Below are 25,091 nucleotides of genomic sequence, written 5' to 3' on the forward strand. Positions count from 1 at the left end.
AGAGGTGGTTTGCTTAGCAGGGTTTTAAAAGGGTCTGGACGGCTTCCTAAAGGAAAAGTCCATAGAGTGTTATTAAATTGACTTGGGGGAAAATCCACTGCTTATTTCTGGGATAAGCAGCATAAAATGTATTGAACTTTTTCGTGATCTTGCCAGGTATTTGTGACCTGGATTGGCCACTGTTGGAAACAGGATGCTGTGGCAGTACCTATGTACTTATGATACAGGGGAATGGGTTCTCTTTCCACACTGTATTATGCATTGTAAATTACACTTCAACATAAGTGCTCCTTAACATCGATGCTATCAATTAATACCTCTATGGCACTTTAAATTTTTTTCAACACAGTCGTTTTAAAGAATGTACTAATCTTGCCTTCAGATTTCCGGTGTGTTTATTAATTATTTGCTTCATAAACTTCACCTCTCCGCTGTACCTTTGTTATAACAGCGGGAATCCTCATTAGACAAGATTAATAGTTTTTACTTTTTCACTTTTTCATTTCATTTTAATATCACTCGGTTTTTCACTTATCTTATCTTCCAGGCTTTCTCTCTGGTTTGCTCTACAGTGCGCTTCTGTTTCGTAACTTCTTCATCTGGAGCTAACCTTTCTCATGCCCTGCAATTATGCATGCAGTCTGTTTTCGTTTGCTTTCCTTTTCTAGATGGATGCAGTGGCAGCCAGGCATCCCTAAATGCATCTCTGCCAGGAGCGAAGAGGAACTGCCTCGGGATGTCAGGTTTCACAATGAGAAACAGAGTGATTTCAAGAATTCCTTGCAGTATGCGTAAGTCATGTGGGGCTATGAGGTCCTGCTTCCCTTCACCCCCACCCCCACCCCCATTGGCAGTGAAGGCTCAGGCTGCAGGAATTTCCAAAGAATCAAACTCTATAGGTCTCAAGGTCAGAATGGGGGGGGGGGAGGAAATAGTAGGGGGTAGAAGATGAAAGGATATATGGGGTAGTTTTAATGCTTGATTCAGGCATGAAAAGATTGTTTCAGTGCTACCTTTCTAGGCACAGTTTTGGAGGGTGACGAAAATGATAAAAGGGATGGGACGACTTCCCTATGAGGAAAGGCTAAAGCGGCTAGGGCTCTTCAGCTTGGAGAAAAGACGGCTGAGGGGAGAGAGGATAGAGGTCTGTAAAATAATGAGTGGGGTGTAACGGGTAGACGTGAATTGCTTCTGTACTCTTTCAAAAAATACTAGGACTAGGGGGCATGCAATGAAGCTACAAAGTAGTAAATTTAAAACGAATCAGAGAAAATATTTCTTCACTCAGCATGTAATTAAACTCTGGAATTCGTTGCCAGAGAATGTGGTAAAAGCAGTTAGCTTAGCAGGGTTTAAAAAAAAAAGGTTTGGCTAACTTCCTAAAAGAAAAGTCCATAAGCCATTATTAAGATGGATAAGGATAAGCAGCATAAAATGAATTGCACTGTTTTGGGATCTTGCCAGGTACTTGTGACCTGGATTGGCCACTGTTGGAAACGGGATGCTGGGCTTGATGGACCTTCGGTCTGTCCCAGTATGGCAACGCTTACGTTCTTATTTGAGACTGGAGACCCCATGACTGCCTAATTTGCCTCTGATGCAGGCGTTTGCCAAAATATAGCCATGATGGACCCTAGTGCAATTTTTTATATACACTTCTTTTTAAGAAATGTTTCATCTTCACTGTTTCTGGTTGTGATTTATGATCTCTCGCGGTTGGATTTTCTTGAGCGGAATGGGGTAGGCCACTAGGTGCCATGGGCCAACCAAGATTTTGCCCAACGTGGTATCAGCAACTAGAGAGCTTGTGGGCAGGACCAGAGATTGGTTTGTTTGGCTCCCTCCAACCCAAAATGCCTAGATTTCTCTCTCTGCCTTCATTCAGTTGTTGTTTTTCTTCTGGCAGTTTGATAGAACTTTCTCTGAAGAAACTTGTTACCATGTTCAGCACCTCATGGACTGACCTAGATCATTTCCGTTCAATTTTCTGGAGCGTGAAGAGCCCAGTGGCTGGTAAGTGTGACAGCTTCTGATCCAGGGGCTGGTCGCAGGCAAAGGAGAGAATGTAGCTTTAGAATGCAATGCGGAAGGAGTTTTTGTGTTTCAAAGTCTCTCTTGCTCCTTTCGCTCTGCTGAATGGAGTAGCCTAGTGATTAGTGCAGTGGACTTTGATCCTGGGGAACTGGGTTCAATTCCCACTGCAGCTCCTTGTGACTCTGGGCAAGTCACTTAAACCTCCATCGCCCCTGGTACAAAATAAGTACCTGAATATATGTAAACTGCTTTGAATGTAGTTGCAAAAACCTCATAAAGGCGGTATATCAAGTCCCAATTCCCTTTCCCTTATAGAATATGTCATGCATCACTGGAGAGAAGATTGGTTCTTTGGTTACCAGTTCCTCAATGGAGCAAACCCTTCTCTAATCAGACGCTGCACTCAGATCCCTAGAAAGCTGCCCGTCACAGAGGAGATGGTGGCTGATTTCCTGGGAGATTCTACGTCTCTTCAGCAAGAGCTCCAGGTAAGCAGTCTCATGTCAACCTGTCCTTCTCAGACACAAATGAAGCATTCCTGTCTCTTAGGCGGAACGCACATGTTCTAAAATGCATGAGTTAGACACTGATGGAGGAGCGCTAGGGGAGGGAAGGGTTGGGGTATGTTTGGGATTGAGATGGGTATGTGGGAAGTGGGTAGGTGTGCAGTTGAGACTGGGGAGATGTGGCTCCTGGAATCAAGCACTCTCCATCTCCATGTGTGTGTGTGTGGTTTTTTTTTTTTTATTTCGTAACAGAATGGGAAAATTTTTATTGTGGATTATGATATCCTGGACATGATTCCCACCAATGTCATCCAAGGGAAGCAGCAGTACCTGGCAGCTCCTGTGTGTCTCCTGCAGCTGACCTCCACTGGGCTCCTAATGCCCATTGCAATACAGGTTAGAATCCCACCAATATATATATATTTTTTAATGCTTGGAAACATAGAAAATGATGGCCGATAAAGACCATAGGCCCGATATTCAGACCGCGGGAGTTAGCCGGGCTGATCCTGGATATTCAATGGTGAGCCATTTCTGGTGACCGGTACTGAATATCGGGTTTATTTTTGGCCAGTTTAGACATAACCCGCCAAGTCGATATCCAGCAACTGGCCAGTTAAGTTTAAACCGGCCAAACTTAGATAGCCGATTATCTGCTAAGTGTTAAACTGGCAATATTCAGCGGGAAATAACCAGCTATCTATTGCCGGATAGACAGTTAAGTGCCATTCAAGCAGGCCGGGAGCTGTTCCTGGCCGGTTAAATGGTTTTAAATCTCAGGCGGCATATGACCCATCCATACCATAGTAAGCTAGTAAATGATGGCACATAAAGACCTGAACAGTCCATCCAGTCTGCCCAACAAAATAAACTCATTTTATGTGGTATGTGATACTTTATACCCGAGTTTGATTTGTCCTTGCCGTTCTAAGGGCACAGACCGTAGAAGTCTACCCAGCACTGTTCTTGTACTAAAAGTTCTGAAGCTAACGTCGAAGCCCCTTAAAATTTGCACTCAAGCCCATCCCTATCTATTCAGTCACGATCAGGGCGCAGACTGTAAAAGTCCACCCAGCATTGGTTTTACTCTCCAATTACCAGTGTCACCACCCAATCGCCGCTAAGATTCTGTGGATCCATTCCTTCTAAACAGGATTCCTTTGTCTTTATCCCACGCATGTTTGCATTCCATTACTGTTTCCATCTCCACCACCTCCCGCAAGAGGGTATTCCATGTATTCACCACCCTTTCTGTAAAAATATTTCCTGAGTCTGCCCCCCCCCCCCCCCCTTCTTAACACCTGACACCATTCTGCGCTCCCGGAATCACCAACACTCATGTCCGGAACTGCACCGCATCCTCCTAATTTATCTACCCTCCAAGTTCCTAACTCTTCTCCTATCCCACCCGCAGCTAAATCAAGTCCCTGGGAAGAATAACCCCATCTTCTTGCCCTCTGACCCCGAACTGGATTGGCTGCTGGCAAAGATGTGGGTTCGGTCGGCGGAATTCCAGATGTATCAGATTGCCGCACACCTCCTTCACACCCACCTGGTCGCAGAGGTCATCTGCGTGGCTACACTGCGCCACCTACCGACCATGCACCCCATCTTCAAGGTATAGAGGTGACTTGGGGGAGGGGGGAAAGGAAAGGGAGGGCAGTCTTTTTGAGGACATGTCCGGGCAACTGGGCGGGTTTTGCCAATCTGCCCGTTTGTCCAGAAATCCAGACAAATGGGCAGATTGCTAGCCTCCCCTTAGTTACTACTGCCTTGGTGGTCTAGTGACCTCCTCCGCCTTTGGGGCAGGAAAGAGCCCCCTCTTTCCTGCCCGGAGCGCAGTACTGCATGCATCCTTCCTGTTGGTGATCTCGGCGCCAATTCAAAATGGCCACCGAGAGTTGAAGTGACTTCGCGAGACTTCAACTCTCGGCAGCCATTTTGAATCGGCGCCGAGATCACCAACAGGAAGGATGCATGCAGGGCAGCACTCCAGGCAGGAAAAAGGGGGCTCTTTCCTGCCCCGAAGAGGTCACTAGGCCACCAGGGCAGTAGTAAAGGAAGGGGAGGGGGGGTGACGGGGTGTGTGACAGGGGGTGGAGCAAGGGCACGAAAGGGGGCGGGGCATGTGTCCTCCTTTTGGGGGGACAAAATATGGTAACCCTAGCTCCAGCGCTTTCTCTCTACTGTATCCTGCTCCGCCTCCGAGGAAACAGGAAGTACATCAGAGAGGTGGGCTGTAAGAGAGAAGGGGTTGGCGGCCCTGACTCTTGGAAAGCTAGAAAAGAAGGTAAATTCAAGGGAAGGGTGAGTGGGGGGGGGGAGCGATGCCAGAATGCGGGGGGGGGGGGGGGGTGAATGCTGCTCCAAGTGGCCTAATGGTAGGTCTGCCACTGTTTGTCTGGTTTCACATATCCTGTTAAGGGCTGAATATTGGCCTTAACCAGATAAGTACCGGACGGCCGCACATACCCGGCTATGGCCTTGCATTGAATATCAGGGCATGAAAGCAGCAAGAGCTAACAAGATTTCCGATCACTGCCAACTGAATATTTACCCGTTTGTTTAATTTTGTAGGTTTCATACAGCAGTGCTTGGTTGTGTATTTGTGAAATATATAATTTGTGTACATATCTTGGCTCTGCTGCAGCTCCTCATACCGCACATGAGATACACGTTGGAAATAAACACTCGTGCCCGGGGTCAGCTCATCTCCGAAAATGGAATCTTTGACCAGGCAAGTAACTCTAATGAGGAATGGGGAAAATGGGGAAAATGATGATTGCTGACTAGTGACACCCCCCCCCCCCTCAATGTAACCCGGGGGAAGAGTCCGTGATGGAGGACACATCCCCATGGCTCAAGGCTTCTACTTGGAAGAAGAGACTTGAGTTTTAATTGGACTGATAAGTGCACAGAGAAATTCATTGTATGGAAAAGGTTTTGGGGTGAGCGGTGGGCAAGGTAGCATGGGATCTCATTACAGAACACAGGTGACTTTAAAGAGACCCTACTTTTTAGACTGGAAGTGGGACATCGAATTTCCCCCGAAGGAAGGTGCGTGGTGAGTGGACCCTAAGAAGGACCTTATCATTCATTCCTTTCAATGCCATTGAATATTTTCATTGCTCAGCAACACTAGAGCACGCAATCCCTGGAGCTGAGTCGGGGTATGAGCCTTCACACCCTGTCTAAACCTCGACTTTGTAACCAGCCCTGCTAATAATCAAACCAACCTTCTCCTAAACTGCAGGGGTCAGTAGGAGTTCAGGTTAATTAACACTAATAATTTTTACCTTGAGCTCATCAATTCCGTAGAGGGCTGGCTGTAGGAATTGTTCTCCTCAGCTGTAATAATTCTCCCGCAGGCCCCCGTCACGATATTCCATTTTACTGTGTAAACTCTAGCCCAGAAAAATTCACTCTTCGATCTATTTTACCACACAAAGAGACAATGGCGTATATTAACCAGATAAGAGGGTGAACAGGCTCTTCTATCTCGTGCAAACACCAGGGTAAGAGTCTGAAGTGTAGTTAAGTTCTTTGTGTGGTGTCCAAAGCAGTATCGTATGCGTAACTGTATGAAACTTTGCCATAGAAATTTTGACTGCTTAAACTTTTTTTGACTTATCCTCTCAGTGTTTTGATTGTTAGGCATTTATCGTTGATTGAGCTGCTCTTGGCCATTGGGCATTCATTGCAAGCCAAGTCCTACTCTGACCCTGCCCTGGTTTTTGGGTAGCGGCAGTTTAGCGACAAGCTTTTAATCGAACATTTTTCACGTGCGCTGCCACCAGGGACTGGCTTGGTTTTTTGCCAACCATTTTGAGGTCAAGTGTAGTACGGGTGAAGGTTGGTGGCCTGCGATTGTTCCCATGCAGTGATTGATCAGCGGACGTGACCTGATTCTCTTTGGTTGATTACAGGCCGTGTCGACGGGCGGTGGAGGGCTTCTCCTCGTGGCACAGAGGGAGTACCAGCGGCTGACGTACACGTCGCTCTGCCTACCTGACGATTTGAAGAACCGAGGCATGGAGAATGTAAAAGGTTATTACTACATGACGGATGGACTCCGGATATGGGGGGCCGTTCACAGGTGAGAATTTGTTGGCTTCTTGGAATGAAGATATCAATTACTACATGACGGATGGACTCCGGTTATGGGGGGCTGTTCACAGGTGAGAATTTGTTGGCTTCTTGGAATGAAGATATCAATTACTACATGACGGATGGACTCCGGATATGGGGGGCCGTTCACAGGTGAGAATTTGTTGGCTTCTTGGAATGAAGATATCAATTACTACATGACGGATGGACTCCGGATATGGGGGGCCGTTCACAGGTGAGAATTTGTTGGCTTCTTGGAATGAAGATATCAATTACTACATGACGGATGGACTCCGGATATGGGGGGCTGTTCACAGGTGAGAATTTGTTGGCTTCTTGGAAAGAAGATATCAAGTACAGGGAGCAGGTCAGTCTGTGATATTTGTCAGATGTCCTTGGCATTCTGTTCCAACCCCAGGGTAAGATTGAGACTGGGCCAACCGTTCTTCCTTTTTACCCAGCATGCTCTGCTTCTTGACAGGTATGTGCAGGGGATTGTGGAATTGTATTATCACAGTGACCAGGACGTGACCTCTGACACTGAGCTGCAGGCCTGGATTAAGGACATCGCTGAGGAAGGATTTGTTCACGCTCCAAACCTTGGTGAGTTCTACCACAATCTCCTCAGAGTAGTGCCTCTGAATGGGTTAACTTTGCACGTAGTGGAGTGGAGGAGTAGCCTAGTGTGGTTAGCGCAGCAGACTTTGATCCTGGAGAACTGGGTCCAATTCCCACTGCAGCTCCTTGTGATTCTGGGCAATTAGCTTTGCACATAGCAGGACGAGAAAAGCGGGGTTACTTACCTGTAACAGAGGTTCTCCTTGGACAGCTGGATAAATCAGACACACACACATGAGTGACATCATGGCTCCGGTGCCATCATGGTCCCGTCCCCCACGTGTGTGGCTGATTTGTTCATGGAGAAGAATCTCATTCCTGTGCTGGGGTATACTCCAAGTAATCTCAGTCTTTCAGATTCACTCAGAGGCGTAGCCAGAAAACAGATGTTGGGTGGGCCTAGGCAAGAAGTGAGTTGGCACGAAGTGTTCTCCACCCACCACCACCAAAAAATATCTCAGCTGGTGGGAAAACACTTCTTTCCACCTTGGCAGTCTGCAGTAGGCATGCGCTGAAAACTGAGCATGTGCAGATGCCAGTATCATGGAGAGTAGGGTTTTCATTACCATCAGGGGGAAGTCTTCAGCTGGCAGAGCTTGGGTGTTGGGTGGGCCTGAACCCTAAGTGGGTGGGCCCTGGCCCACCTGTGGCTACGCCACTGCCCTGAGCTCTCCTGTTCAGCAGCCGGCTCATTGCTGTCCTCTCTTCCTCAGGTATCCCGTCGTTTTTCCAGTCCAAGACGGAGCTGTGCAAATTTCTGGCAATGGGGATCTTCACCTGCTCGGCAGAGCACTCCGTTCTGAATGGGGGACAGGTATGTTCTGTGGGGTTGGGGTGCAGAGGGCGTAAATGAGGTTACCAATTTCTCTTTTGTTATAATCAAATTTTTGTATAGTTCTGCATTTTGATTATTGCAATGCCCTTTTGTGCGGTCTTCCACGTACAACGTGTATAAGCTGCGCGGAGTATATACTATTCTCAGGAAAGGAAGAGAATCAGGTGAAGAAGAAAAGAAATATCTTTTATTATGTAGCTAAGCAGGAAATAACATTCTCGGTTCTGTATAAGAAATAATCATGCAAACTATGGAGAGATCACTATGCAAAAGTCCCTAAGCAATACAAGAACGAAAGAAAGAAAGAAAGAAAGAAAGAACTCAGAAGGGGGTGGGGAAATATAATTATATATTTATTTATTTGTTACCTTTGTACCCCACATTTTCCCACCTATTTGCAGGCTCAATGTGGCTTACATAATACCGTCAAGGCGTTCGCCAGTCGGTTGATAATAAATACAAGGTTGTATTGTGGTCAGATGAGGTAGGTGTGTGTCAGGCACCGTGAAGGAAGAAGGGAATGAGGATTGTATATTTCCTGGGAGATAGGCTCCTGACAAGGACACAGGGTCTAACTCATCAGTACAGCGTATCCAGTGGCGTACCAAGGGGGGCGGTCCGCCCCGGGTGCACACTGGTCAGCTTTGTTCGTTTCCATGCTCCCTCTGCCCCGGAACAGGAAGTAACCTGTTCTGGGGCAGAGGGAGCATGGAAATGAATGAAGCTGACCGGCGCGCAGCACCCCCCAGCGGCGTGCACCCGGGGGGGGGGCGGGGTTCTTTCGCCGGGGGGGGGGGGGGTGAATCATGCTCCACCAGGGGGGGGGGCGGGGTGCATCGGCGATCCGCCCCGGGTGTCAGCCCCCCTAGGAACGCCACTGAGTGTATCCCACTGGTAACAGGGGGCAACATATCTTTATAGGGTATATTGCTATCCCACCTCTAGCACCAAACACCAATCATAGAGAGTGTCACGTGTACAGTCTCCTTACATCTCCCCCCCCCCCCACCCCTTACACTACGTCATTACCATTGTATTCTCTCTGGCCGGTGTTCTGAGTACAGGCCGTTAGCTACAGGGGCATTATGTGGGGGGTGCCCAAGCAGCAAAAGTCTTATCTGAGATGGCAGAGCCTCCTGTACAGCAGTGTCAGCAAAAAAAACAGCACTTTGGAACAAAGAAACTGCAGTCAGAGAGAAAAAAAAGTGTTAGCAGTGGCCTGAAAGTTCCAGAAAATTCCATAACAAACGTTGCGAGCATTGCAGGTGGCACAGTACTCTGCGGAGCGCTTGCTTACAAGGACAAGTAAGTTGGAGCAGATTGCTCCGCATTCGCGGAAATTACATTGGCTGCCCATTATGTGAAGGGTTGCGTTTAAAATGCTGGTATTGGTTTTTAAGGCGTTGCGCGATGATGCTCCGTTGGCCTTGACTCAGAAATTGCGAGTGCATCATCCCGTACGGTCTTTTCAGTCTCAGGCTGAAAATCTGTTGGAAGTTCCTTCGTTTTATGATTTATTTATTTGTTACATTTGTATCCCACATTTTCCCACCTATTTGCAGGCTCAATGTACATAAGTAATGCCACACTGGGAAAAGACCAAGGGTCCATCGAGCCCAGTATCCTGTCCACGACAGTTGCCAATCCAGGCCAAGGGCACCTGACAAGCTTCCCAAACGTACAAACATTCTATACAATCAAGCCATTGTGACATCACTAATGAGGTTGGCTCTTATTGGTGGAATGAGCCACTATGACATCACAATAGGTTAAATCACTGCTCTATGTAATAAAAGTGAGCCATGTAGAGGACATAAGTACATAAGTAATGCCACACTGGGAAAAGACCAAGGGTCCATCGAGCCCAGCATCCTGTCCACGACAGCGGCCAATCCAGGCCAAGGGCACCTGGCAAGCTTCCCAAACGTACAAACATTCTATACATGCTATTCCTGGAATTGTGGATTTTTCCCAAGTCCATTTAGTAGTGGTTTATGTAGTACCGGAGAGGCGTTCGACAACTCCGGTATGAACAAGTACAAAGTGATGTTATGGTAGGATAAGGTTCATGTGGAGCAGACACATTAGAAGATCATAGAGCTGAAGAGTTGTGTTATGTCCATTACGTGCTTTGGTTTCGTTGTGTTGCAGGGTACAGGCATTTAAGTTGGGTCAGTAGGGTATGCCTTTTTGAACAGGTTAGTTTTTAATGATTTCCGGAAGTTTAGGTGGTCATACGTTGTTTTCACGGTTTTTGGTAGTGCGTTCCACAGTTGTGTGCTTATTTAGGAAAAACTGGATGCGTAAGTCGATTTGTATTTTAAGTCCTTTGCAGCTTGGGTAGTGGAGATTTAGATAGGATCGTGTTGATTCGGATGAGTTTCTGGTTGGTAGGTCTATGAGGTCTGTCATGTATCCCGGGGCTTCGCCGTAGATAATTTTGTGAACCAGGGTGCAGATTTTGAAAGCAATACGTTCTTTGATTGGGAGCCAGTGCAGTTTTTCACGGAGGGGTTTTGCGCTTTCAAATCGCGTTTTTTCCCCAAATATAAGCTCGTTTGCAGGCGGTTCGCTCTCGGAATTTTTCTGTTGTTGGTCCTAGATCGTGGAATGCTCTTCCTTTAACCCTGTGGCAAATTTCCTCCTTGCCTTTGTTTAGAAAACAATCAAAGTCTTTTTTTGTTTTGTAAGGCATTTTTTGGTTTTTTAGATGGGAGGTTTGGGATTCTGGGTTTTTCTGTGATTGGGTATGTTGTTGTTTTAATTATGTTTGCGATTATGATTATGTTTGTTTTATTGTAACCCGCTCAGATGTTTGGATGTGCGGGCTATAAATTTTGTTAAATAACGAATCAAACGCCTTTTACGCTTGCTCTCATTCCAGTTTGATTGGTGTGCTTGGGTGCCCAATACACCCTGCTCCATGCGTCAACCTCCACCTACCTGCAAGGGAGACACAACAATGCGACTGATCATGGAATCTCTCCCTGATATCCGCCAGTCTTGCATCCAGATGGCAATCACATGGCACCTAGGAAGGAGGCAGCCAGACATGGTGAGACACACACCGTCAACGGGGAATGTTGCATAGAATCCATTGGGAAGCTGGTGAATTGCTGAGTATCTCTGGGGGGGGGGGGGGGGGAGAGAATAAGCTTGCCTTGCCAAGTCTTGCTGAGTGCCTGCATATGGTGACCTTGTATAAGATCTATACTCAGTGGCGTAGCAAGGGCGGGGCGGTGGGGGAGATCCGCCCCAGGTGCACGCCGCTTGGGGGGGGGGGTGTCGGCTCTGCTGGTTCCCTGCTCTGTCTGCCCCGGAACAGGTTACTTCCTGTTCCGGGACAGAGGGAGCAGGGAACCAGCGAAACTGACATCCCCCCCCCCAGTGGCGTGCACACAGCACAGGCAAGAATGCACTCGGGGGGGGGGGGGCTTGGGTGATGCGCCGGGGGGGGGGGGGGTTGATGCACCGAGGGGGGTATCATGCTGCACCCGGGGGGGGGGGGGGCGCAGTGGCGAACCACCCTGGGTGGCAGCCGCCCTCGCTACGCCACTGTCTATACTAAATCTTAGCAAGGCTCACCTGTAGCTTATGCACTAGGCTAAAGATGGTGGTAGTGATAATACAAATTTTTTCAGTAGAAAATTCCATCCCTGGTGTAGCAATAAAGCATGGTGAATGTGTTCATGGACCCACTTACTACTACTACTACTAGGAAATAAACCCCAGAAATTAATGGAAAAACAAGGAGCATTAAAAACCTGTTATGTGGATTCCTGAAGGTAAGTGGGGAAAGCATGCAAAGCAAGATTCATAAAATTCTTTCCAACTCCTCTGTATGTATGCAGTCTGCATGTGTTGTGTCTGTAGTCAGTAGCTTGGGTTCTTGGGACAGTTTGTGGGGGTATAGTTGTAGGGGTAGGGGGCAGTTTGTAGGGAGTGGGGGGTTGTTGAAAGTAAGAACATTTTGTGGAGTGGTGGGGCAGCTGTAGGAAAAGATTTTGGGAGTGGGGGGGAGGAAACCATTTGCAGGGTGATGGGGCAGGGTTTTTTTTTTTAATTTGTATTTTTTTTTAGTTTGTTTATTGAAAAACTGTTACTGATTTATTATTGTAAAACTGCTTGAAAACTTTATTGTATAAAGTAGTATATCAAGTAAATATATCAAATCAAACCAAACTGATTAGAAAACCAGACATTGTGGTAAATGAGAAAAACACAAGAATGGCATTGAAAATAGAGGGTTCAAATCAAGTAAATTGAAATGATGATTTTTTTATTTTTATTTTGAAATCACTTTTTACCCTGATCTTGATTTTAGATTTGAAGTCACGTATTCATGTGATTTTTATATCTTTTTCTGTTAATAAAAAAAAAACCCCCAGTTACTGATGGATGTTGATTTAATTGTAGGATTCATAGATTTTATTACTGTGATGGTTGATAACACTGGCAAGGTTTTAAACGAGCCTAAGTTCGTAAACACTATTTGTATATTAATTCTTGCCATAAATGGACTTGTAATTCACACGTCCACACTTATGAATATTGACAGATTAGTCTAGTGATTCCCAAACCTGGTCCTGGAGGCACCCCAGCCAGTCAGGTTTTCAGGATATCCACAATGAATATTCGTGAGAGAGATTTGCATGTACTGCCTCCACTGCATGCAAGTCTCTCTCATGAATAGTCATTGTGGATATCCTGAAAACCTAATGGCTAGGCTGCTTCCGGGTAGGGTTACCATATGTCCGGATTTACCCGGACATGCCTTCTTTTTGAGGACATATCCGGGCGGCTTTTGCCAATCTGCCAGTTTGTCCAGAAATCCGGACAAACGGGCTGGTTCCTTGCCTCCCCTCCCCTTACTTACTAGTGCCCTGGTGGTCTAGTGACCTCTTCCGCTTTTGGGGTAGGAAAGAGCCCCCTCTTTCCCGCCCGGAGCGCTACCCTGCATGTATCCTTCCTGTTGCTGATCCTTGGTGCCGATTCAAAATGGCCGCCGAGAGTTGAAGTGACCTCGTGAGACTTCAACTCTCGGCGGCCATTTTGAATCGTCACTGAGGATCAGCAACAGGAAAGATGCATGCAGGGCAGCGCTCCGGGCAGAAAAGAGGGGGCTCTTTCCTGCCTCAAAGAGGTCACTTTACCACCAGGGCAGTAGTAAGATAAGGGGAGGGGGGTGACGGGGAGGGGGGGTGACGGGGTATGTGACAGGGGGAAGGGGAAAATGTGACAGGGGCGGAGCGAGGGTGTGAAAGGGGGCATGGAGGGGGGTGTGGTGGGGGCGGGGCATCTGTCCTCCTTTTTGGGGGACAAAATATGGTAACCCTGCCTCCGGGACCAGGTTTGGGAACCACTGGATTAGTCTGTAATCCCATTCAACAGAATACCTCTGCTGATTTTTGATCTGAAATCATTTGTTGACTGATTTTGATTTCAAAGTCATTTTGTACTTAGTGATTTTGATTTGGAATCTTGGTCAAAATGATTTTACCCAACACTGCTCTTTACTCCCTGTGTGCAAGGTACCATTGGGTGAGAACGAATATTTTGCTGAAGAAAAAGCTGACCGACAGATCCGAAAATTCCAGAGGGAACTCGATGCCATTGAGCATGAAATCGAGGAGAGAAATTTGGCACTGGATCTGAAATATGAATACCTGAAACCTGGAAATATCGAGAACAGCATCACCATCTGAGACCTCTATCCCGGCAGTATGGGTTTTACAGCTGAGATCTGCCCTGTGGACCTTCTTAGATAGGGTTACCATATGTCCGGATTTCCCCGGACATGTCCTCTTTTTGAGGACATGTCCGGGGCATCCGGCGGGTTTTGCCCGCCCGCCCGTTTGTCCGGATTTCTGGACAAACGGGCGGGCAGGTGAGCGGCGCCATGGGTCTCCCCTCCCCTTACTTACTATCTGCCGTGGTGGTCTAGTGACCTCTTTGGGGCAGGAAAGAGCCCCCTCTTTTCTGCCCGGAGCGCTGCCTGCCCTTGCCCTGCATCCATCTCAGTCTCGGCTCGGGATTCAAAATGGCCGCCGAGAGTTGAAGCGGCCTCGCGAGACTTCAACTCTCTGCGGCCATTTTGAATCCCGAGCCGAGAAGGATGCAGGGCAAGGCTGCACTACGGGCAGGAAAGAGGGGGCTCTTTCCTGCACGAAGAGGTCACTAGACCACCAGGGCAGTAGATAGTAAGTAAGGGGAGGGGAGGGGAATATGTGATAAGGGGGAGGGGAGGTGACGGGGGGCAGGGAAGGGGAATATGTGACCTGGGGGGAGGGGGAATATATGACAGGGGGCGGGGTGAGAGCGAGAAAGGGCGGGGTGCGGATCCGAAAGGGTCATGGTGTGGGTGGGGCAGGGGAGTGGTGTGGGTGGAGCAGGTGGTGTGGGCGGGGCAGGGGCATGACATGTGTCCTCTTTTTCAGAGGACAAAATATGGTAACCCTATTCTTAGAGTTTCAGGGAAGTTGGCTAGCCGCTTAGTGCCTTTACAGAACTGTCCAAAGAAGAATGTAAGAAATTTTAACAGCTTTGCAATCTTTTTTTTAATCTACTGAAGATATGAGAGAGTCTCTGATTTTTAACAACTCTCTTCCCCCTCTGTAGATCTTACCTGAACCTCTTGAGTATTTATTGAAATGATCCTATGTTTATGATACTGGTGATAAACTATCTCTTTTCTTTTTAAGACTTCTTCCTTAGTTGCCTGCAGAGATAGTTCTCAGTTGTGTGACTGGTATCATGTAATTGGGGGGTTGATAACCTCAAAGCTTCCTTTTCATTTCTTTTTCGCAAAATCTGTTCCTCTTTCACTTCTAATAGGCTCAGAAATAATTTATTGTGTAAGTTCCTTTTAATAAGATTTTTTTTTCCGGGGGGGGGGGGGGGGGGTGGCGGGAGGAGCTGAATGCTCCGCTGAACTTGAGGTTTTCGGTAAGAATCAGATGGGCTTTGAATAGCTGGATAAAAATGATGGTAACCAGGGCAGGATGAAGGCATAGGGGCTTAGGTAAACTAGGCACACGCCTAGGGCCCAAACGTTAGGAGTAGCCCGGTCTGATGTGCTAAATTAAGTGGTCCTCAAGGCAGATTTTGCCCTGGTAACTTAGTTGGCAGAAAGAAGACTTTTTTTGGGGGGGGGGGGGAGGGGCATAGTCACTGCTGCCTGCATTGTCTTCTAGACAGCAGGGGGAGCTGATGAGCAGCACTTCTTACCTACTGCTTCCTCCTCTGCCAGTTTTCCTTTATAATCATGATTTGCAGAGCTGCCAAGGGAGCCCAGTTTTTGAGAGGGAGATTAAAGGACACACCTCTAGCCCCACCCACTCTACCTCCTGGCTCCACCCCCTGGCACACCTTTATTCTGTGGCCTTGGCATCAACAAGCTGCCCCCTCTCCACCCCCCTCCGGCTACATGCCTCTGACCTAGAACTAGCAGTTCAGGAGACTCTGGTGTGCACGTCTCCTGCCGGGGTGGTAATCTTTTGGTAACAAGACGAAGGAGGTCGCCAACCTCATCATGAGGACAACTGATACCATCAAGTCGCTCTCCCGGACCACTGCTGCTGCAACCTTGTCTTTGAGGAGGGTTTGAGGCACAAGGGCAAAGGAGATCTACTACTCTCAAAAGCGTAGGTATCCTTCTCCCCCCCCCCCCCCAACCCCCCTCCGGTAGCAGGAGATGCCTTAATGAAACATTATCTCCTGCTGCCATGGGCATAGGAGCCGACTCAGTGGGTGCTGTGGGTGCTTGAGCACCCCCAATATTGAGAAAATTCCTTGTATGTGTCCAGGGAGGGGTTATTTCCATTGGGATTAGCACCCCCAATAATTTTGAAAAGTTGGCTCCTATGGCCATGGGACCAGTTTTACATAAGAGCTGTGAGATCTTGCAGCTCCTGTTACCAGACTGGTCTTGTAGCAGCAGGACATGGTGTCCTATTAATGCATCTCCTGCTGGTGAAGGGGGGAGGCCACTGAGCAGGGGCTTTTGGTTCCCCAGCAGAAGTGCCGGAGATGACCCTTGAAAGTGGGAATCTCCCGCTGAATGTGGGAGTGTTGGCAGGTCTGGATTTGTGGGAGTTTTAAGATGTATTTACATTAACGGAAGGAGCTCAATCTGTCTTGCGGCCACAAAAGGATTAATCCTGCCCTGAGGGAATCAACAGGTCTTGCCTGCAAAAAGACCTAATATTATTACCCTGCTTGAGGACCCTCATCCTTCTCATTAACAGTGGCACAACTCAGAATTAGCAGAGAAAAAGTCAGACCCCAAGGAACAGTTTCCATTAAATGGAGCATTGCAGCATCAGCCATGTTTAACCGACCCATCGACAGGCACGTTAGCCAATCGCTGCAAAGAAGTACGCTTCATTTCCACTGAACAGCTGTCTCCACGCTATGGTACTTAAATCACAGCCAGGGAAAGGGGTGGGTCACATGGACTATGGCCCCCACCAATGTCTTGTCTAACACAATGTCGGTTACTAGAGATGTGGGGGCAAGGCCATGGACCTCCAAACATAAAGGTGTCCCACGCTCTGATTCTGAAGTGCCATCTGCAAGCTACTTCTCTGAGGTATCTTTCATGGGAATTCATTCTCAATCAATTCTTTTGTTTGATCTTTTTTTTTTTCAAAAAATGTAGCGTAGCATTTTTGCTGAGAAAACGTGACTGGATGAATAAACAGACACACCCGTAGAGTTGGGGAGTATCCTAATGGTTCTTGCAGCTGTCCGAGTGCTGCTTCATCCGAGTTTGCATGACCGACATTTCGGCCATTTTGCTGTGGCTTTTCCTGCTTTCAAGAGTTTAAATGTGATTGGATAGACATCAACCAATTCAGATTGAGAACCCTTACACTGAAACCTGCACGCAGCTTCCCCTGAAGAAAGCCACAGCAAGACGGCTGAAACATCCAGGCCAAGCAAACTTGGACGAGGCAACACCCGGAAGCTGCAAGAACCACGATGCCCCTTTATATTTTACTTGATCATTGAAATCATATGTTCCTGCTCACTGTCTACATTCAGAAAATTCTAAACTGCTTCAGTTGCCATTTAGGAGGTCACTTACCAATATTTGAGTATTTATGAAGGGAACTCAAAATGACTGACAATTTCTTTATCTTTAGAAAATATTTGAAAGCAGCCTTGTCTAGCAAAGCCTTTTCTGTTTAGGAACACTTAGGACCCTGTTTACTAAGGTGCGCTAGCATTTTTTAGCACGAGTTAAAAATGCTAACGCGTCTTTAGCACGGCTTAGTAAATGGGGCCCTTAGGGTGGTAGTGTGGCGAAATGGTGAATTTTCCGGCATATGAATGATAAGAATATTTTATGAAGTGTATTTGTCTAGTTTGGCCAGCAGGTGATGCATGTTTTATGTTTAAAGCTGTTACAGAGAAATGACTGTTCCCTCTTTAGTTTAACACAAAGAGAAAGCAACCTGCAGTGATGTGGCCAGCTACTTTAAAAAAAATGCTGTTCTGGGCTCTGATTGGCCCAGGAGCTCAAATTTAGTCTGGAAATACTGGATTTTTCTCCAGTCTTGGGTTGGAAGTAGAGAAAGAACTCTTTACTGAGACCCTGTGAGGAGTTATATTCTGTAACCTGTGAGGAGTTATATTCTGTAACCTGTGAGCAGCTATATTTCCTGTACTTCCCAGGTACTATCTAAAATGTTTAGATAGTTTTATAATTGATCCTTATTCAGTTACCTGTTATTTGCCTGTTATTTTTCCATCTGTTTTGCAGTTCACTGTTCAATACTTTTATGACAATAAACCTTCTTTAGTTTTTTGTCTTTGCTTGTCTGGACTGACTAAGAATCCTGGTGGTTTGTGGTTTGTGTTTTTGAGTTTGTGGGTGCTTTCTAGGAACTGTGGGATCACTGGGAGTGTGGCCCCAGGGTCCTAGAAATCACCGGGGGATACCTTGAGAGCAAGAGACTCGCCCAGGGGTGGTTGGGACCCAGTCAGTGGGAGGAGGGTGCACATGCCCAGGTGTAGGCGGACCTGAGCTGAACTAGGGATAGATCCCCTAAGTGGCTGCAGGGTTAGCCCCAGGCGAGTGGCTAAGTGTTTCGTGACAGGTAGTAAGGTACCACTATATAGTTTAACAAAGTGTACACTGTATTGATTTTTAAAATGATAAAACAATTGTTTTTTTTATATGATTGTTTTGTTTTAATATTTGTTTAATATTGTATGTGACTTTGTATTCCGCCTGGACACAGAATGGATTAGAAATATTTTTAAATAAATAAGTAGCCTAATGGTTAGTGCAGTGGGCTGAGAAACAGGGAAGTGAGGGTTTAAATCCCACTGCGGCCCCTTGGGATCTTGGTCAAGTCAGTTATTCCTCCATTGCTTCAGGTACAATCTTAGGGGCCCTTTTACTAAGGTACGTTGAAATTTGGGCTTAGCATGTTCCAACATGGCACTTTCTCATGCACTAAACCTAAGGTTTTATAAGGCATAAAGTAGGGCTTTTTATTTTAAAGTTGCGCACGAATGTTCCCATTAGCGCGCACCACCTGCAAAAAATATTAAGTGGAAGAATTTACCACCTCAAAGTGCTAAGTGCCTCTGTGGTAACCCTGAGTTATCCAGTTAATGTGCGGTAATCCTAACACGCCAGCTAACTAATATGGGAACACCCACCCAAAAATATTTTTAAAAAATAGGTAAGACACAGGTTACCGTGCACAAACAGGCAAAATATAAGTGCATAAGTATTGCCATACTGGGAAAGACCAAAGGTCCATCGAGCCCAGCATCCTGCTTCCAACAGTGGCCAATCCAGGTCACAAATACCTGGCAAGATCCCAAAGAGTAGCAACATTCCATGTAGAACTGCAAACAATAGCAAGATTCTGGAATCCTAAAGAGTAACAAGATTCCATGTAGAACTCCAAAGAGTAGTAACATTCCATTCAGAATCCCAAGTACAAAAGTATTGCCATACTGGGACAGACCAAAGCTCCATCAAGCCCAGCATCCTGTTTCCAACAGTGGCCAATCCAGGTCACAAATACCCGGCAAGATCCCCAAAATGTACAAAACATTTTATACTGCTTATCCCAGAAATAGTGGATTTTCCCCAAGTCCATTTAATAACGGTCTACGGACTTTTCCTTTAGGAAGTCATCCAAACCTTTTTTAAACTCCGCTAAGCTAACTGCCTTTACTACATTCTCTGGCAACGAATTCCAGCAATAGATAAAAAGATAATAACTTGTAACATTCAATCAGGGCCAGCTTCTGGGGAGCATCAAGAAGTAGCTACGGTCAAGAGTGACATCAGCGCTCAGCTCCTTTTAATTCCAAGGTATTAGCTGTGAAAATCCAGAATTACGGACATGTGGAAAGTCTTTTTAATGCCAGGTCCGAGGAGTAAAAGGTTGCCTCATTCTTCTGTGGCTGGCGATAAAAGGGAAGATGTCCATTTTTTTTCTCTTTAATGAGAATTGGTGGTTTTTTAAAAATCGTTGTATTTTTATGACTGATTTTATGATTGTAAAATCACCGCCTTGCTTGTCTTTATGGAAGCAAATAGGTGATATTTATTTATTTTATTTTATTTGTACATAAGTACATAAGTAATGCCATACTGGGAAAAGACCAAGGGTCCATCGAGCCCAGCATCCTGTCCACGACAGCGGCCAATCCAGGCCAAGGGCACCTGGCAAGCTTCCCAAACGTACAAACATTCTATACATGTTATTCCTGGAATTTTGGAGTTTTCCAAGTCCGTTTAGTAGCGGTTTATGGACTTTTCCTTTAGGAAACAGTCCAACCCCTTTTTAAACTCTGCTAAGCTAACCGCCTTCACAATTTGCATTTGTATCCCACATTTTCCCACCTCTGGAACAAACAGTAAAGCGCTGTATTATTCTGCACAGAACATTGATATGTGGAAAATCGTATACCAGCAGATGCTCATAATTTATGCACATTAAAACCCTGTGCACAGCTACAATATTTCTGCGCAGAAATGCATTCCAACCCTAAGTGCAATTTTTTTGTGTGCACAGGGACCCGTGTGTGCATGTTTTTGGCGTGCTGTCCCATGCTAGGCACATTTGTATGCGTACAACTTATTTGCATACCATTTAGGTACTTGCAATGGGGATCAAAATGTTTTATTTATGCTTGTGGCAGAAAACCGGGCACAAGGCTGTAACACAAGGCATCTAAATGTGTTGCATCAGGTCTTCTGCCATGCCAGTTGTTTCCTTTTGTGGTTTGGTGTGGCCTAGATGTTCCTTCACAATGAGGGGGTTAGCAAATCCATAATAAACTTGAAACCAGACATCTTTAGCGTGGCTGTCTCCGCTGTAGGACTTGGACACTGATTTCACCTTTTCCTGACCTAGGGCCAGAGAGGGGGGCAGGGGGGACTAAATTCCTCAGGCCCGGGCCTCCAAGGGGGGGGGGGGGCTGACGCCGCAGTCCCAACCATCCTCCGTCATCGACCATCTGCCACTGGACCGGGCCCCCTGCATTGAAATCACAGCGCCTCTCACCTCCGTGTGAAAGCGCTGATCGTCTTCCTTCGGGCCTCCTTCCCTCCCTGTGTCCTGCCTTCGTCTGACGTAACTTCCGCGAGGGCGGAACACAGGGAGAGAAGATGGCCCGAAGGGAGGCGATTTGCTGCTGCCTGCAGCGCTTTCACACGGAGGTGAGAGGTGCTGTGATTTCAATGCAGGGGGCCCGGCCCGGTGGAGGGGGGAAGCAGCGGCAGCGGGGCTCCGGGCCCAGCCCAGTCTCTCAGCGGCCCTGCCTAGGTCTCAGGGCTCCGTTTACAAAGCTGTGCTATCGATTAGTGGTGCATTAAATGCAAATGAGCCCATTCTATTCCCATGGGCTTCTTCGCATTTAGAGCGCCGCTAAGGGTAGCACCCGCTGTATAAAAGTCACCCATGGTCTTGAGTGATGATCATAACTTTTGTTGAGCATGGTTTCAGTTTTACTTTCCATGCAATGCCTTCTTTACCCTGGGCCACAGGACAAAGATAATAAATTAGTGATGTAGGTGGTCAGCTTTGAAAACTGATGCATATAAAATCACTGATAATTTGATACTAGTAAGGTCTGGTCTTGAATTGACAGGTAATATGAAAGGGTTTGGCAACAATAATATAACTTTACGATTGTTTTGTAGTTACTACTACTAATCATATCTGTAGCAATACTAGACACCAGTGGCGTAGGAAGGGGGGGCGGTGGGGCAGTCCGCCCCGGGTGCACGCCGCTGGGGGGTGTCGGCGCCTTGCTGGTACCTTGCTTTCTCTGCCCCGGAACAGGTTACTTCCTGTTCCGGGGCAGAGTGAGCAGGGAACCAGCGAGGCGCCGACACCCCCCAGCGGCGTGCACTCGGCGGATTGGCTCTCCCGCCCGCCCCTCACTGCCTTCCAGGTATGTTCTCGGGGGGGGGGGGGGTTGCGCTCCGGAGGGGGGAGGGTGCGCCGCGCTGCACCCGGGGTGGGGGGGGGTGCGCAGCGGCAACCTGCCCCGGGTGTCAGCTGCCCTCGCAACGCCACTGCTAGACACATTGACACATTATCAGGCGCGTAGCCAGACAGCCAATCTTGGGTGGGCCTGAGCCGAAAATGGATGGGCACGGAATTCAGCCCCTTCTGGCCCCCCTCAACTCTGCTCTCCCCCTACCCTCAAACACAAAATATTAAATACCCGAGCTGGTGCAGATTCCCAAACTTCACCAGCTGAAGATTTCCACCTCCCAGGGCAGCCAGTGCTCTTCCAAACAGCAGAAGCAAGACGCCGCTACCAGGTCTCCGTACATGCTCAGTGCTTCCGCCTGGTGAAAACTGCGCACCTGCAGAGGGGCTGGTGTGTGGCAGAGCACTGGCTGCCTAACAAGGAGGAAATCTTTAGCTGGTGGGGTTTGAGGATTCCCACCAGCCACACATCAAGAGACCCACAATTTTGGGTGGGCCTGGGTGCAAATGACCCACCTGTAGCTACGCCACTGCAACATTATATGCAGGTACTTTGGTTTCTAAATTTGGGCTTGATCTTTCAGCTGGGGCAAATTTGGTGTTTCTCTCTCATAGAAATAAAGCACAATAAAACATATTGCAAGGTGATTATTTTCTTGCACTGATTTAATACATCTGACATTAGGTTCGCATATGATTAGTGAAAATTTTCTGAAACTACAGTATCCCACAGTAGACGCATCATCCACTGTCAGCACCACAGCGTCCTCCTCTGAGATGCCTAAGCCGGATATCAAACCCTCTTCCTCTTTAGCCGGTCCTAGCTGTTGAACTGTTAGTAACCTTGCTATCTTTAGCAAAACTGCATGCAAACATTACCCATATTTAAGCACTTTGAAAAAAAGGGGTGGAGATTGGGAAGAAGTAGCTCTTGGAATCAGGGTCATCACCGGGACTTTTACTGTTAATAGTAATCAATAGAAATCAAACAAAATAAAACATGGAAAAGAAAATAAGATGTTACTTTTTTTTTTTTTTATTGGGGACTTAACAAAGATCTGGGTTTTCTAGCCCATTACAAAGCATAAAATTGTATTGCCTTGTAAATTGTATTGCTCTCCTGTCTCCCTCTCACCTAACCCACCCTTAGGGTTACCATATTTTGTCCCCCCAAAAGGACACATGCCCCGCCCCACCACACCCACCCCACCTCTTTCACGCCCTCACTCTACCCCATCACACCCTCGGTCTGCCCCCTGTCACATTTTCCCCTCCCCCCTGTCACACACCCCATCACCCCCCTCCCCGTCACCCCCCTCTCCCCGTCACCCCCCTCCCCTTACCTTACTACTGCCCTGGTGGTCTAGTGACCTCTTTGGGGCAGGAAAGAGCCCCCTCTTTCCTGCCCGGAGCACTGCCCTGCATGCATCCTTGCTGTTGGTGATCTTGGCGCCGATTCGAAATCTAGACTGCCCCTATTTGACTGACTGTACATTTGTCCTTTAGATTGTAAGCTCCTTTGAGCAGGGACTGTCCTTCTATGTTAAATTGTACAGCGCTGCGTAACCCTAGTAGCGCTTTAGAAATGTCAAGTAGTAGTAGTAGTAGTAGATTCAAAATGGCCGCCGAGAGTTGAAGTCTTGCGAGGTCACTTAAACTCTCGGCGGCCATTTTGAATCGGCGCCGAGCTCAGCAACAGGAAGGATGCATGCAGGGCAGTGCTCTGGGTAGGAAAGAGGGGGCTCTTTCGTGCCCCGAAGGCGGAAGAGGTCACTAGACTACTAGGGCAGTAATAAGGGGAGGGGAGGCTAGCAATCTGCCCGTTGGTCCAGAAATCTGGACCAACGGGCAGACTGGCAAAACCCGCCCGGTTGCCCAGACATGTCCTCAAAAAAAGGACATGTCCGGGTAAATCCGGACCCATGGTAACCCTATCCACTACCACCATTTGCTTATTTCCAATCTGACAAAGAAAGGCAACCTTCGAAAGCTAATCAAGAAATGTATTAAGTTATGTCCAATAAAAAAAGGTATCATCTTATTTTCTTTTCCATGTTTTATTTTGTTTGATTTCTATTGATTCTACATGGAATGTTGCTATTCCACTAGTAACATTCCATGTAGAAGTCGGCCCTTGCAGATCACCAATGTGGCCGCGCAGGCTTCTGCTTCTGTGAGTCTGACGTCAGACTCACAGAAACAGAAGCCTGCGCAGCCTTCTACATGAAATGTTGCTAGTGGAATAGCAACATTCCATGTAGAATCTCCAATAGTAGCAACATTCCATGTAGAATCTCCCATTGTAGCAACATTTCATGTAGAATCTCCAAGAGTAGCAACATTCCATGTAGAATCTATAGAAATCAAACAAAATAAAACATGGAAAAGAAAATAAGATGATACATTTTTTATTGGACATAACTTAATACATTTCTTGATTAGCTTTCGAAGGTTGCCCTTCTTCCTCAGATCGGAAATAAGCAAATGTGCTAGCTGTTTCACTTATATACACTGTCAGCTAGCATATTTGCTTATTTCCGATCTGACGAAGAAGGGCAACCTTCAAAAGCTAATCAAGAAATGTATTAAGTTATGTCCAATAAAAAAGGTATCATCTTATTTTCTTTTCCATGTTTTATTTTGTTTGATTTCTATAGATTCTACATGGAATGTTGCTATTCCACTAGCAACATTCCATGTAGAAGTCGGCCCTTGCAGATCACCAATGTGGCCGCGCAGGCTTCTGCTTCTGTGAGTCTGACGTCAGACTCACAGAAACAGAAGCCTGCGCAGCCTTCTACATGGAATGTTGCTAGTGGAATAGCAACATTCCATGTAGAATCTCCAATAGTAGCAACATTCCATGTAGAATCTCCAATGGTATCTATTTTACTGTCATAGTAATGCTTGAATGTTTTCACTTATATACACTGTCAGCTAGCAGATTTGCTTATTTCCGATCTGAGGAAGAAGGGCAACCTTCGAAAGCTAATCAAGAAATGTATTAAGTTATGTCCAATAAAAAAGGTATCATCTTATTTTCTTTTCCATGTTTTATTTTGTTTGATTTCTATTGATAACCTTAAGAGTGGACTAACACGGCTACCACACCTCTCTACATGTAGAACCCCAAAGAATAGCAAGATTCCGGATTGCTAAAGAGTGACAAGATTCCACATCAGAATCTCAAAGAGTAGCAACGTTCCATGTAGAACCCGATCTGACACAGAAGGGCAACCTTCGAAAGCTAATCAAGAAATGTATTAAGTTATTATGTCCAATAAAAAAGGTATCATCTTATTTTCTTTTCCATGTTTTATTTTGTTTGATTTCTATTGATTACCTTTAAAAGTGGACTAACACGGCTACCCCCACCCACCTCTCTACTGTTAATAGTGTATCTACTACAAGTAGGATTTAGCGCCATGTAGTATAAGAAAAGTTGACAGGAGGCTGTATTCCTCTCTGTGACCGGAAGAGGGCGCAGCGCCAACGTGAAGATACCCTGAGTTCAAC

The 25,091-nt window shown here is 46.7% G+C and overlaps 1 protein-coding gene across 1 annotated transcript in view; it reads left to right on the top strand.

The window, feature by feature from the left end:
- The window catches only part of ALOX12 (arachidonate 12-lipoxygenase, 12S type), a 40,432-nt gene extending 26,498 nt beyond the window's left edge, over positions 1 to 13,934 (top strand). Inside the window, 11 exon segments of the mRNA XM_030188046.1 lie at positions 669 to 791; positions 1,907 to 2,013; positions 2,350 to 2,522; positions 2,793 to 2,936; positions 3,955 to 4,158; positions 5,191 to 5,277; positions 6,467 to 6,636; positions 7,129 to 7,250; positions 7,979 to 8,079; positions 10,985 to 11,155; positions 13,632 to 13,934. Coding sequence (XP_030043906.1) covers positions 669 to 791; positions 1,907 to 2,013; positions 2,350 to 2,522; positions 2,793 to 2,936; positions 3,955 to 4,158; positions 5,191 to 5,277; positions 6,467 to 6,636; positions 7,129 to 7,250; positions 7,979 to 8,079; positions 10,985 to 11,155; positions 13,632 to 13,805 — 1,576 coding nt within the window. The 3' untranslated portion in view covers positions 13,806 to 13,934.
- Positions 13,935 to 25,091: the final 11,157 nt, after the last annotated feature.

Source organism: Microcaecilia unicolor, chromosome 14 (assembly GCF_901765095.1).
Source record: "Microcaecilia unicolor chromosome 14, aMicUni1.1, whole genome shotgun sequence".
NCBI lineage: Eukaryota > Metazoa > Chordata > Amphibia > Gymnophiona > Siphonopidae > Microcaecilia > Microcaecilia unicolor.